General features: G+C 36.5%; 1 protein-coding gene across 2 annotated transcripts in view; it reads right to left on the bottom strand.

The window, feature by feature from the left end:
• The window catches only part of LOC149781199 (ubiquitin carboxyl-terminal hydrolase 5-like), a 67,874-nt gene that overhangs the window by 12,172 nt on the left and 39,515 nt on the right, over nt 1–16,187 (bottom strand). For both annotated transcript variants that reach the window (XM_089935258.1, XM_089935259.1), the window contains exons 15-17: nt 6,132–6,254; nt 2,249–2,337; nt 1,136–1,231 (exon numbers count right to left, since the gene is read on the bottom strand). In XM_089935258.1, coding sequence (XP_089791384.1) covers nt 1,136–1,231; nt 2,249–2,337; nt 6,132–6,254 — 308 coding nt within the window. The remainder of the gene's footprint in view (nt 1–1,135; nt 1,232–2,248; nt 2,338–6,131; nt 6,255–16,187) is intronic.

Below are 16,187 nucleotides of genomic sequence, written 5' to 3'. Positions count from 1 at the left end.
AATAGGGATAAATGTTTTGGTAATTTCTGGTTTAAAAATGGAATCCATGCCTGACCCTGACCCTGCATTATACATGGATTCATGAGTGTGTGTGTGTGTGTGTATATATATATAAAATTAGTGTCAAGCTATCTAGTAAATAACAATATGAGGTCAACAACAGTTTATTTAAAAAAATAAAGTCCATAAGAAGACAAAGTTAGAAACTGTAAAGATATTATATACAACCTGCTGAAGAATGATTGTACCACACAATAAATCCAAAACAAAAGTTGGACGGTGTAAACTGAACACTAGAATGGCATGGATTCTTGTTGATAAAATGCATGATGTTATTAGTACAACAGTAAAACTAGTGACACCTGACAATAGCAAGGGGATATAATGGGCAAGAGTTACTGTCTTTTGTCTATATGAGATAGAGAAGAAAACCTCTGTGTCTTTCAGTAGGGCTGAATTTGCAAAGTAGCAGGCTAATATTCCTGATGTAATTTGATTGGGGAACGTATCTGAAGGAGAAACAGATAAAGGAAAGAAGTTATATACATGACATGTTACCTATGCATAACTCAAAAGTAACTGCAAAACAGCATTAGTCCCCTATTAGCAAAAGAACACAGTCCTGTATTACGTCCTAGTAGGTCTGGGTCTACACTGTTTATCTAAAATCCTAAGTACTGTAATTTCTGTATGTTTTTTGGACCCAGTTTGCTTACATACAAAAAATTTTGTGACCAAAATATTTTCATTAATTGCTCACAGGTGGAATTTTTCAAAATCAATAAAAAAAATTATTTCTTCAGATGTTTTCAGACACAACTCTATTTCTACAATGACAAGAAAAGAGAGACAGACTAATACCACTTTCAGAAAGTGGATGAACAAGTTAATGTATAGTAGGCATTTCACAAAAATAGCAGCAGACCTATAGTAGTGGTGGCAGAAGTTGCCACAGATAATGGTGGTGGTGGTGATAGTAGCAGTAGTAACAGTATGTATTAGTATTGGTAGTGTTTAATAAAAATAATAGCAGAACTAAAATTAAAAATGTACTGTGGATGAAATGGTATAGAGTTACACTAGTTTGCTAATTGGGGGTTGGGGTAAGTTTATAAAACAACTGTAAGATAAGAACCAGATTTCTCTGCAGGTAACTCCTCTTCCCATGGTTGAAGACCTTTGGCCCTTAATGCACTCAGATCCAGCTCTTCTGGGACGTCCACTGACACATCTGTAATGCCAGAGTTGGGTAAATATCAGTACATATCAGTGCCAAACATGCACTATAAGAATCTATTAATAGTTGCATATCTTTTCCTTTGGAGGAAAACATTTTACTAAGGGATCACATGGGACCTTCAATACCCACTGAACCTTGCACAAAGTCTAATAAGAAATATGCTAACTGCAGAATATAGTATCATTTAAAAACTAGATTATTGTTTTCAGAATACATATAGCTTCACTGCCAACCAAAAAGTCCTTAACCCACAAAGTAAAAAATCTGCATAAGAAATGTGTTGAAGAAAAATAAATCACCTCATTTTCATGTGAGAACAGTCATTAACTTGACAGAATAGATATCTGAGACACACATACAAAATCTAGATTGTACAACTTTGCTGTTGTAAAATTATTGTAAAAATTTGGAACTTCTTTTTGCTGATGTAGTAATGCTACTGTAAATCATATTGGTACAGAATGGAGAAAACACTGGACAATATTTGCCATAAAAGTATGTAACAATAACAAAAATGTATTTTTTTTTGGTAGATAAAGAAAGATAAGTGGATTGCAAACATTCTGAATTGTCACTTTTGCATTGCATCTTGTGATAATACAAGGTTTTCACTTCACTTGAGAAATATTTCTTCATATCTACTAAAAACATAGATATCCTCTATATGGGTATCAGGTTAGTTAGTCTCTTATAACACAAAGAATGAAAATTACACACATATTTCATATATAATTTGAAAAAAAGACTCATGGCATTACCCATTAATTTGTATTAAGCAAATTAAGTGCAGCACTTTTATAAGTTATTCCTTGAATGCAGTGAAATTTGTTCATTTAATAAACATTTGTCGAAAACAGAAAGAAAACCATGGATTACATTATTAAAACTTAAATTATTATTCTGTTATATCCCAATCTTTGCTAATCAAATTATTTTACCATTAAACAAAGTTCCACACTATCTTTACAAAACGATTAACAATAATACACCATATGTATTGATGCATACCTAACTTTTTGGGCATCCAGTCATCTCCAATTTTATACTTCTTTAATTGTACCATCAGATAATCTGGGAAAGTTGCAAAACGTGTTGTTCTGGAAAAAAACCCAAATACAAATATTGGGGTATGTTAAACTTAAAATATAACATGGCATTTAGTGTTGGTATAAAGCAAATACTATTAGTATATCAAATTGTGATCTGCCCATGGCTCAATAATATGAATATATGAACGTTCTTTCAACTGCAGGCCTATAAATTTCCACTTATTAATCATTGATGAATAAGTAACGATAAAAAGTATTAATAGTCCCTGTTTTCTAAATGAATTTAAAATGGTACACATTGTCATCATCCTTTCTTTTTTTGTTTCCCTCTCCCTCATCATGCAAAAGGGGTAACATACACAGAAATATGGAGCAAGAGAGAAAAACAATTTGGGTTGGATGAAAACCTTAAAACTGATGTTGCACCATGTAACCTACAAGAATATGGTTAGTCATACATTATGTTAACGCTTTCCTTGAGATCTATCTACAGTTTTCATAATATCAATGATACTTAGTAGCAATAGCTGGTTAACACTAGAAGTTACATTACAAATGTCAGTTACGAGGCACACATACTGTAACATATTTAATGTGTTAGTGTTGTTGTTGATATTTCTTAAACCTATTATAATGTTCCAAAAATCTATTATTAATTAAATATGAAAATGTCCAAATGGCAGCTCCTCCCTCTCTCTCTCTCTCTCTAGACCATTGTAGCAAGATATGGGTGAAAATCCATAAAAATAAGAGCATTGTGGATTTTCGCTTGTGTCATACGATGCCTCTGGACCTAGAATGATTTTAAAGTTGTCAAACTGTCCAAAGCAAAAGGAATGAGAGAGAGAGAGAGAGAAAGAGAGAATTTTAAGGTCAGTAGTAATGTTAATTAAGCAGAATAATAGCTTAGATCAACTGTAAATACATTAAAATGTTTTAGTTACCTCTTGTTGGTTCGCCATTTCACTTAGTTTCTATTCCACACTAATTTCCATACACCAGTACATGAATGCCTAAGCATTCAGTGTGTAAAAGAAGCTAGTGTCTTCGTAGTGCTCTACTTTCTTCAAAAAAACAATCTAACATGTTTAAATCATTAGTGTGTCTTATACTGATTGAATCAATGTGATTAAAAATAGGAACTTAAAAAGAAAACAACTTATCAATATGCAAATGTGATTGAGGACAAAAAGAAAAGGCACAGAGCTACATTTTGAAGTGGACACTCACAGGGATGTGAGGAGTTCATCCACCTGATCAATACACAGGTGCCAGGAACATATATTACAATGTTCAAGGGCAAATATGTGTATTTGTATGTGATATAAATAAAATATATGTATAGTATGTACACTGTATCAATGATATACCGCTCGTTGTTGAATTTTTCATTAAAAGGAAACAGTTTAATTGAATTTAAAATCAGAATTAAATAGTGGAAATTAAGGAATAAACATTTGATTTGGATCTTAATAGAAAGACAGTATATTCTTAAAAGTAAATTCTTTTTATCACGATTGCTGTAAAATACCAATGATTGTCTGCACATAACAAATTAGCAATACCATTCATGCCGTCATCACAGTCACAGCAACCAACCAGCCAAGAGGCCTCGTGTTGCTGTTGAACTTCCAGCATACACATTAGCAGATAGCTAGGCTGATTAGATAGCTAGCGAAATTTCCAATTACTATGAAACTATGACTCACAATAGTTAATCTGTTTTCCAAATAGTAATGCAATGCAGCTAATCCATGAGTAATGGTCATATGATGAAGCAGATGAACACTGACATACAAATATTATGCAGCATTGATATCGGCATGCCAGCACCAGCGACGTTACCCCTGGATACCCCAGCTGCTAAGCTGCTTCAGCGTGTGACTTGCTGCATGGTGCATGCATCCATCCAAACACTCGACAACGTAGTAGTAACTTACAATTCAAAACATTGTTTCAAGAGCGCAATTCATTTAGATTATTAATACTGACTAGCGAATTTGGAGAAAGTCGGGAGGAAGAGGAGAAGGAATTGGAATAATAGGAAAGAATACACAGACGAGTAGAATAAAAGGACAGGTGGAAAGCTATCTCACACAACTAATCAAATGATGCAGTAGACTATCACAGGGTCAAGCTGAAGGAGAGTACTTGGGAAATTTTAATCATTCAACTATTGAACTGTCATTAAATTGTTATTCATTGAATTTCACTTTTTGTGTATATTCAATCATTTAACTGTCAGAATTGCTGACTGGGGGTCGGAGCTTTACATCAAAGCTTAAAATCTTTCTTTCACTAATTTAACTTCCAACCAAAATCAAGCCTGGGTGAGACTTCTATAATAATTTAAACAGAATATTGTGAGCATCCCGCCCCAACCATAACACACCTACCACAGTGGCAGCATGACAACCTGTCACGTCACAAACCTCTTAATGTTGAGTGCCAAGTAAGGCAGCTGTCAGTATCATTTTCTAAAAGTCTCTGATATGACTTGGCCGGGATTTGAACCCACGACCTCCCTCACCTGAGGTGGATGCTCTAACTGCTAGGCCACCGGAGCAGTCTAACTATAAAATGTAACAATCAACATGAATTTGAAGTAAATAATAAAAAAACTAAAGAAAACTTCATGTCAAAATATGGTATGACAATTCTGGAACAAACTCATGAGACTATAGAAACTTTTTCACCAGTTTGTAAAAGGGAACATCACAACAATAAATCCACCTCTTGTGTGCACAAATGCAGACTGTTTAATTTATTGCTGGAGTTTCAGTGAAGTTCTCATTAAAGCTTATGTGAGTTGAACCATGAAAAAATTGAGGAACATGGTAGTCGTTGGGACCCATTCATGTCCAAACTAGGCTTAATATCCCTTCAACCATGATACCTTAATGTGTTGTAGATCATGGAATGATAGTCTTTGGGAGTAATAGGAGCTAAATAATTTCTCCTCCAAGAAGTCACATAATAGAGTTAGCCAACTGAGAGACTGGGGTACTCCAAGTAAAAATGTTGTTGCCCCATCACTTTTTTCCCCTTGCCCCTCATGGACCTTTAAAGTGGAGTGACTTATTGCTTGTGCGAGTCTGTCTCAATACCGACTATTTCAGTAAGGGGTGTAATTTTTTAGAATTTGATACTAAATATCTTTAAGTAGCAAGTATTCACTTCACTTGGATTCGTGTACATCCATATTCCTTTGGAAGGTCATTACTTAGACGTCCCAAGAGATGCATATGGCAAAATCAAAGTTAAAGTACGTAGACATTTTTGGATGAAATGAACCTAAAGGTGTGATCCGGTACAATCTGGATTGAATGCCATGCACTGTGATGTCACAATGAAAGCTACGCATACTGATAAATAAATTCTTACTACCCTCGATTGTGATGATTCTACCTGATGTGCTCTTATTTTGACCCAAGTTTAGTACATGGCCACCACTGTAGAAGTCCATAGTGATAGATAATTTTCATCTGGAAGCTTCTTGGTGATGGTTAAGGTGCAGAGCATTCAATAATCAGGACTGAATAGACTTTGTTTAAAGAAAACTTGTGTTAGATTTTAAAAGAACAATTTATATTTAATTTTTAAAATGAGTAAATGTGCATACATGACCCATGTGACTTGTACTATACAACATGTCCTTGGGTGCAAAGTGCATACAATATCAATAGCAGATTTGGGTCCATCTCATTTAAAGCAAACAGCATAAACTATGATATTTGAGTGTATTATGCAAGGGAAACTCAGGGTCTCTACTGAGTACCGCTGATGAGTAGGCATCATACATGTGTAAACACAAAAAATTAAAATGAATATTTCCACCTTACTTGTAAGCTACTGTTTTGGCATTGACTGCTGTACTGTAGAAATCATCAACATTCTCTGTGGCTGCAAAACCTTCAACACAAGAAGTCAAGGGAATTCTTGGACGAACTACCTCCTTTGGATCTCTGTGAAACAAAAGTACATGCTACTGTCATTAATCTGACTTTCATTTACAACCATCATGTACAAATACAGACCAAACAATTAACATCCTGGAAGGTCTGTTCCTCATTTGGAAAATCTGTGCAAAATCTGTACCAAGTATTTCAATAAAAGTCTAATGTACTCAACTCGGTCAATTTTTCCCATCTTTGTGATCCAATTTCCAGCATGGTTGCAGGTAATACACCAATTAACACATTGGGAAAATATTCTTAAATGGCAAGTGTTCGCTGTTCAGATCCAAATACTCTAGTTGCTGTTCTAAGGCAGCTTTTCTCCAAAAATGACAACTACTTTAGTTTCATAAATAAAAAATAATGTTGATGGCTGGTTTATTCTCACTTTGAATCACAAAATATGTGATGTATAATTCTACTCAGAAATCACAGATTGATTCCTAACAGTGCCCCTTTTGAATCATAAATTGTTATTTTCTTTTGACAATGTTTTCAGAAACATGACAGGCTCATTAAAAGCTACACTCTGGTTTTGCAAAGACTGTATACAATTGTCAGAAACTGTCATCAACAAGATGAGAAGGTACATAAATACTACTTTTGGTCTCTTACTGTTTTCTTGATTTCTATTGACAGTTTTAAATAAACTTTTTCAAAGGTTAATAAGATATTCCAGTTATTGTACATATTTTTTCTACCACTAAAATCCTTACAGACTAACTGAATTATCATCTGCTTCTGCCTGTTTGCCAATTCCTTATCATAACTAACCATATTTTGTTTACATCACTAAGGAGGTTTACAAATAGCACTTGCTACAAATTTACAACTTCAGGCTACAGTTAAGATGTTAATTATTTTACATATAAAATTGCATAATAATTCTTTTTCATGCAGTGAACATTCAAAATTATATTTTGCTAAATGGCATTGAAAGTTTTTATTCAGGTGGATTCTTGCTTTTGTAAGTTTTTGGGTGGGTGGGTGGTTAACATCATTTCTAAGAGCAAGATAGGCTATACATGGCAGCCAGTATAACTGGTGGAGGAAGAACCTTGGAAAACCACAGTAATAACCACTGACCCATTTGATGCTACTGGTAATCATTTTCACATACCACGTTGGTCAAGCCTGAGACTTGAACCCAAGCCAATAGATATGAACTGGCAGTGATTAGTCATGGCAAGAACTTTAGTCCACTTGGCCAGCCGGGGCCCTTTCTCACTTCTGAAGTGGCATTGTATAGTGGTATATGCTCCAAGGATCTATCAAACTTCTGAAGCCATATCTGCTTGCTGCTGAGACCAAAAATCAATTGAATTAGGACTGATTGATAGAAGGTAAGAAAAAGTGAAGGTTTTAGAATAGGCACATCAAACCATGAAGTTATATATAATAGTATATATAGATCTGACTGACAGACCTGTCAACAGTTATTAATTGCTTTAATATCTCTCAATGGTTATTAACTGCTTTAACATCAAGCCAGCAAAAGTAATTCAATATTCGAAGTTTTCTAAACCATCTCTCCACATAATGTCTCAACTCAAATTCACTGATACAGGCTACTGAATTATTTTCTTACGACAATAGTTTATATTAAGGTTTATGTGCAAACTTTGTTCATTTTGTATTTTGGCCACATGACCAATATGAGCACAGGATAGGCTGTACAGTGTAATTAATTTCAATCAATCTAGATCACATTATTGTAGTTACTAATATGTACAAGTGCTTATTAAAGTGCGATATGTTCACATTTGTAACAGAATTAGGTGGCTGAACAAGTCTTTTCTTAGCTTTATTTCTTATAGACTGAGAGCCTGAATGTAAACTTATTTCTTATTGGCTGTGAGCATGAGTTGCTACATGGAAACTTGTATCTTATTAGCTGTAAGCCTGATTTGCTACATGTAAACTTATTTCTCATTGGCTGTGAGCCTGATTTGCTACATGTAAACTTTTTCTTACTGGCTGTGAGCCTGATTTGCTACATGTAAACATGGTGCTTTACAGTTTCATATTTTGCGTAGGGTTAGAATATTAAAGAAAAAGATTTTCCCTGGCTTTTCTCACTGGTTCTACTGACTATTTAAAAAAGAACTTGCATATCTTAGGTATTGTTCAAATAACCTTTAATTCACTTTATTTTGGTGTATGATTGACAGGTGTAATATGGGTTATAGAGTATACAGCTTGGCCTTACTCCAGATGCATACCTTTCAAAAACTACTAGCCCCACTTGGTCATTTTCACTTCCTGAATTTCAGTGGTAAATTGTAAAAAAAAGAGCCAATAACTTTTTTTCTGTTTTATATATTTGGTAATTCATTCATTGCATTTTCAAAAGCTGGTATTGTCTAGTCTGGCAAAATTAATTTTCCCTATAGCTGCTAAAGAAAGTGTACTTCAGACTAATTCAGGCGGAATTTTTCAGCATATAAGAGCAGTATATTAGTTCACAGTGTGCTTAGATCACGTACAAATTCCACAAGTACAATATCCAAAGAAATGTCAGCTGCATCACATCAAATCAGCATAGAGGTATGCCAACATTCTCTCCACTGTGCATGTTTTAAGTGCAAACAACTTCACCTTACATACATCAATCTCTCATAAGAACATAATAGCTGGTGAGGGCTCTCTTCAAGATGTGAGCCTGATTTGCTACAAGTAAACTTATTTTTTACTGGCTATTGGCCTGATTTGCTACATGTAAAAATAAGTTATTGTGGGATTCTGTAGTCTCAAAATAGAAAAGAGATTATGTTAATATACAATTTGTCCATTCAATTTAAAGCTACATGTAATTAAAAAATGTTTAATGCAGCTCTCTGCACAAAATAATGAGACAACTATTGTATTCCATAACGGATGACAGAATAAAACATTATGGAGCATAACATTTAAAACACAAAATAAAGACAATTAGTTCTTTTGTTCTAATCAAACTGCCAGAAAATGGACAAGAGAGTGATCATGTTGGGCCTACCATGTCTAGAGTGTATCGCTAGATTCTGAAGATATAAAGGTCTGCATACCAGTCAACAGTGAGTCTCAACAATATCTAGGATAGAAGCATTGTGGTCAAATGCAAGTCTCACAGATTGCTCTGAACTCATGAGCTCTCTTCTGGTGAGCTTCAACTGTCATAAGAGGTCTTGACAGGTTATATCCTATTTCACAGGCTTAACTAGAACTGGAAGAAGGAGATGCTCCACAAATTGTCTCAGTTCAGATGAAACCTGAGAGCATTTACTTGATTCTGTCTGAATGCCTCTTGGCTGTATGATGACAATCTGATTGTCCACTGACAGCAATCTATCCTTTGTGACAAAATCAGGTTGCATCATTAGGGCCACTGCACCAACAGATAGAAATTGAAAAGATGCTGATCAACTGAGAGGGCATGTAACTCAATGACTGCATGCTGACACGATTACTATCAGGAACAGGTTTTGTGTGAAAGGTGCTTCAGTGAAGACCCTGCTAAGGGCTTGAATTCAACCAAGTCAGAGGTAATGAAAGTTTCCACTTAAGAAACGGTGTGAGTAATTTAGGCCCATGCATATCAAAGTTTCCACTTAAGAAATGGTGTGAGTAATTTAGGCCCATCAAAGTTGGCCAACAAGTCTGTGAGTAATTTAGGCCCATCAAAGTTGGCCAACAAGTCTGAGAGGTTTTCATCATGACCAGGACCATCTCTGCCATGATGACAGAAAGTGTCAGATATCATGCAGAAGTAATCCTTAATAATAATTAAGACCAACTTTTCTCCATGTACAAATAGAATGTGGGATTGACTAACTCAAAAAGACAATACTATTGATGTAACTTTTAATAATACTTAGAGTCAATTTTTCTCCATTAACAGAAAGAAAAAAGAATTACATACTTGTGTGATTGACAATATTACTGACCTTGCACCAGTGTCAATCATAAGCCTCAGAACTAGAGGTCCTTCTTGCTTGTGTGATTCATTCCATGATCAAATGGTTAAATTGTTTATCCTACTGGGCTCTGCTCATAAAAGCCAGGACATGACAGAGAAATCAGTCTGGACAAGGATTAACACTTGGATCCAGGCTATTTGAGAAGATTTAGCTTTCCGGGATCTTCCTGGGCAGATCTATCACCAGAAAAAAGATCACTGATCCAAGACTTTTATTTGATTAGAAGGCCCATCAGAATCCCCCCCCCCCCCGTTTCTCTATAATATTTGGTACCTTGACCTACAAGCACTCTAAAATGACAGAAAAGGCATCTTTGGCCCAAGCCTCAGAATCCAGTACTGGAGCGACACGAGTGAGAAGTTTGTGGTTCTACTTGGTCACAAAAAGATTAAACACTTGATGCGGCAATAGCACACACATCTGATGAAAGACCTATGGATGGAAGAACCATTCTATATGGAGAATCTAGTCCTTCCTGGGTGAAAAGGCATTGTGTCTGCTGGTAATATGTTTGGTCTACCCACTACACTACTAAGATCATGGAAAGTTCCAGCTGCAAAGAGCTCTTCGAGATTACTAACAAGATAATGTCAAGGAACAAATCTACACCACTTCCAACTACCTTCTCTCAAGTCGACCTTCCTGACATGTTTGCAAATTTCTTCCGTGACAAAGTACAAACCATTAGAGATAAGCTTGACACCACAATTTCAACTGACTTGTTGTCACCATACAGTTGGGATACAGAATTTGAGTGACAACCATTAGCTGCATTTGAACCTGTCTCTATGGATTTTGTACATACAATCCTGATAAAGAGTGCACCAAAGTCATGTGAACTTGATCCAATTCCAACATCACTGCTTCTTGAGTGCTTAGATCCAGTATTGCCCTCACTAACTGATGTTATTAATACCTCTATCTCTCATCAGGGGAATTCCCATCATTTTTCAAAACTGCCATTGTAAAGCCTTTGCTAAAGAAACCAACACTAGACTACCGCCCAGTTTCTAATCTCCCATTCATATAAAAAATCTTAGAAAAGATTGTTCTATCCCCACTTGTATCTCATCTGAATTCAAAGTCCTTTTAGCAATGTACAATCTGCACATTGCCCTTGCCACAGTACTGAAACTATTCTTCTAAAAGTAGTTAATAACATTCTATCTGCTTTGGATAACGGAAAGATTACAGTCCTCGTCCTCGTCCAGCATAGACCATGACATATTACTTCACCGTCTCCAGCATGTATTTGGCATTCATGATACTGCCTTACTGCCGTTCAAGTCCTACTTGGTCAACAGGAAACAAATTGTGTCTGCAAATGGAATACATTCCAGCCCAGTTGATCTATGTTGTGGTGTTCTACAGGGGTCTGTTCTTGGACCTGTTCTCTTCATTATGTACACTCAGTCACTCTCAAGTGTCATAGATCATCATCCAGTGTCTCACCAATTGTATATTGATGACACCCAAATATACAAATCTAGCCACCCAACTGAAGTTGATGCTACCACTCAAGGTGTAGAGAGGTGCATTTCTAATGTGAAATCATGGATGACATGTAACAAGCTGCAGATGAAAGTTGATAAAACTGAGGCCATTCTGATCACAACACAAAGACTTTCTCATTCATATAATTTACCTCAAACAATAAATATCAGGAATACCAACATTAAATTCACACAATCAGTACAAAACCTAGGTGTTACTCTGGAAAGTACTCTCACTAAACAACATGTCATGAACATATGCAAGGCTGCATATCTTGAGCTGAGACGCATCAGCTCAATTTGCAAATATCTTTCAGCTGATGCCACTAAAATAATTTTGTGTTCATTAGTACTTTCAAGACTGGACTATTGTAACTCTATTCTGTCTGGTTCATCTCAATATCTACTCCAAAAACTTCAAAAAGTTCAAAACACAGCTGCTTGGATCATACTTAGAGTACCACGATCAAAGCACACCTCCCCGCTGCTCTGTACCTTTCACTGGCTATCCATTTGATCCAGAATCAAACATAAAATTTGTTCTCTGTGCTACATTTCACTGACGGACTCTAGTCCAACATATCTATTCGACCTCACTCATGTGTACACACCAGCAAGATATTTACGCTTCTTTCTGATAATCGTATACTCATTATTCCCACTATGAAAACAAAGTCATATGGACAGCGTTCTTTTGCATACCATGGCCCAGCAACGTGGAATGAATTGCCCACTGAACTTGGACACAAAGACACAGTGATCACATTCAAGAAGGTTCTCAAAACTCACTTATTTCGACTGCAAGAACAAACTTAAAGACCTAATAATCTTTCCCTCCTTAAATATTCTCAGCATGTTTTTTCTAATTTCATGGTGTTTGTTTTTGTACTCCTATCATTATATATGTTTTTTTATCTTATAGGTGTTGTCTAATGTTGTGAAGCACTTAGAGCTTCTAGGAGCTATACAAAGTCCTCATTATTATTATTATTATTATTATTATTATTATTATTATTATCATTATTATTATTATTATCTGGATGTCAATGCTGCAATGTACACATCAACAAATGGGCTTCTGAACCACAGGTACTTGCAGCCATACATATGGTCATATGTAGGTGCTGTTGTTCAAGATGTATTTCTGTTGTGAGCCAACTTTTTTTGAGCCTATGATCCAAGAATGATACAATCTCACTTGTTACACTTATCTTGCAACTGAGCAGCACTGAAAAGGGGCACAAGTGAGACAGCAAGGCCACATGTAGAGGTGACTCAGAGAATATGTTTGTTGCTGTATTGACACATACGAGAAGTTTAAAAAACTGTCATCCATTTCTTTTTGGACTCGATTAGGACTACTTGAAGGCGGGGAAGACATACAAAGCTGTGGCTGGGGAGAAATTCCATACACAGATGGACAAACCACTGGGATGGACAAACCACTGGGATGGACAAAGATCTGACTGATGGTGAAATGATTTAAAACGGACAGGTGATCATTCCTTCCCTTACTTGAATCAAATTTACCATATGTTTCTGGAATATGTTGACCAAGTACGCTGCCAGTGAAGGAGATGAGGTTGTATGGAACAGAAACATAACATTGCTGGATAGCTTCGTGAAGACCCAAAGCCAAAATCTGTGAAACTTATCAAAAGTTCATTGTTATGCAAACTGAAGGAATTTCTGTGAGGACAGACGGATGGAAATGTGAAAATGTCAGGTTGAGACAGAGAGCAATCTTATTAGTCAACTCAGGTTGATGATTGCGCATAATTTGATATAGGCCTTCCTGATTAGAAAAAGCCTTGAGTAGAACCCTGGAGATTGTGGATTCCTAACAATAGATGAGCATCCTGATCTCTTGCTGAAAAAGTACATTCTTTACCATTTCCATCAGGAATGTGGAGGGCTAAAGGGGAGGGGGGTGGCAAAACAAAGCTCCTTTTAAATGATTTAGATTGCCCACTTGCTTTGCAGAAGAATGATCAAACATTCATTGAATTTCAAGAGTCTGGCCCCCAACCGATGGCTGTCTGGGGACTGTCGGGAACACATCCTTGGTAAGAGGGCAGAGGCGTGGGAATGGTGAAACTTTGTTTCCTATACCCTCTTTAAGACTGCCTCTGAGATTGATTAGTAGGTTGTCTCTGTATGTAGGGTTGAGATTGAGGCTGGTTTTGGGAGTGTGCAGTTAACAATCCTGGATCATTTCATTTCTGCTCATCACATTATCGAGGATGGGTCGGAAAGGGTTTATTGGGTGATTGTGGCTGGTGGAGGGCAGTTCTTGAGCTGTCTGCCTACATTTGTTCACTATTTTGCCACTTAAAAGCAAAGGTAAACTTATGGAGTGATCCGCAAGGTGAGTGTATGATGTGGCTTGAGTGAGGTAGTCCATGACTCACTCAAGGTCATTTTTGGTGCAGCAGTAAAAATTTCACCATCGAATGGCTACCCTGTTGATCATCTTATCTATCCTGTCCACCGACTTCCAAGCATTCTCATTACCACACTTCTCTACAAGTCTGAAGATCACCAGAGATGCCAAATCCAAAAATAATGTGGCTACTATACTGCAAACTTGGAATCAGCATGGAAAACACCTTCATCCATCTTGTAAAACACGTGCAAACCTGACTGACCATAGTTAGCTTTTACCTAGCACTGGGAGATCAGTAGAAAAAAGGTGCTGGAATGGGTCTTATAGCAGTGAGGTGCAAAGAATGCTGAGAACTGGCTCTCAGAAAAAATGCTGAATAACTGCCTGGGTCATGATCTTGGTAGATAACCACTAGGCAAATGTCTTTGATTATCCTAGACTGCAGGTGAAGATGGAAGGTAGGGCTGACTTCCTTGCTGTCAAGATCAACCAAGACCTTGACCCTGTAGGACATCATACAAGAGGGGCACAGCAGACATTTTGAATTTGGCTGCACCTGATATATCTCCTCTAATACAACCATAAAACTGTAATCAGTCATCTCCATAGTGGATCCAAGTATGACATCAACATGCTTATCCCCATACTTGGAGGTTTGGGTCGTCCTGATCTGTATCATGATCAATGCTTGGATAATACATCCTATTAGGCATAGAAGAGGCATAACCATCATCTGTAAGATTTCAACAGTACCATCTAAGAAGGTTAAGTCAAGAACATCTGGCTAGCCATATCCACAGTATGTAGTTGTCAAATCAGCATGGATAGATGGCCAAAATCTAAATCAGTATGTCTGGTAGCATATGGACAGTAGTATAGATGGCTGTACGACCAGAGCAATGGTAATGTTAGGCTGGCAGGAGTGGATACATCAGGAAGATCCTTGGCAATGTTACATTCTATAGCTCTATGAGCCAAGGCACAGGACAATATGCTAAAGAAGCCATTATGGATGGAAGCTAATATGGCATCATACTGATGTGCAGCAAGACAGCATGGCTCAAGTAAGTCCTAAAACCCCCAATGTACCCAGACTATGCTCAGCCATGTGGGATGGACTTATGCCCACTGGGCTGCACAGAATTGGAGGGGCATGCCCAAGTGTCTAAATTATTGACTGAAACAGAAAAATATGAAATATGTGAAAAATTGGCCCAAAATAATTAACCATGTTGTTTGCTAGCTGCACCAAGCAACACACCTGTAACTCCAAAGATGGTGTAGATATTTGAGAAATTACATTTTCCATATTAGGATGAATACTCAGAACATCATTTTCCTCCCATCTCCCTGTTCTTAGCGGTGCCATGTAGAACCATGCGGTCAGAGATGGCAGAAACTGAGCCTGCAAAACTGCACATAACCATATTCCCAAAAAAATCAAAATCCTCAATGGATGGATGAAATTTAGAACAAATCTCCAATGAATTTTGGGAGGCAATGTAAGAGATGTATTGTCAGTTCACAGTAAAAGCTTAAAATTTGCAGCACATGGTGATGGCCGTGGGAGTTATTATTGTCATTGGTATAATACAGACAGGAATGACAAATTTGTGTCTTTTGAGAGGTCTTTGATTCAAGACATTGTAAGGCTTATATTCCTAATGTTAATGTGATTAGGGAATGTATTCAAAGGAGAAAATGGGTGATAGTGAATATGACTGTAATTTTTGAATGGTATATGACACAATCCATAAGTTTAACTTGATGCAACTATCTGTATTCAACCAATCGAAAGACATTACTACATGAATTGGATTTGCTCATTCATTTGAATAGGCTATTTACTCAGTTTTTCTTCTTGTAGGTTTCTTAAATTAAATGAAATCCTTATTTATTCTCTGAACAAAAAAATGTATCATGAATGTATTTCCACATTTCATTAAAATGAAATTAACTGTAAAAATTCCAAGATTATAAAACTTGCAAATTTGTACCACATAAATCAATTATATCTGTACCATCTCTGGGCTCCAGCTCATTTTTCTTTTACATCATAGACTTGATCCAGTGTTAAATGTTAACAGGAAATAACTTGATTTGAATG

The sequence above is a fragment of the Sinohyriopsis cumingii genome, chromosome 15 (genome assembly GCF_028554795.1).
Source record: "Sinohyriopsis cumingii isolate HCF-2022 chromosome 15, ASM2855479v2, whole genome shotgun sequence".
Classification (NCBI taxonomy): Eukaryota; Metazoa; Mollusca; class Bivalvia; order Unionida; family Unionidae; genus Sinohyriopsis; species Sinohyriopsis cumingii.
Note: the sequence above shows the minus strand (reverse complement) of the source record. Positions and strands in the feature narration are given on the sequence as shown.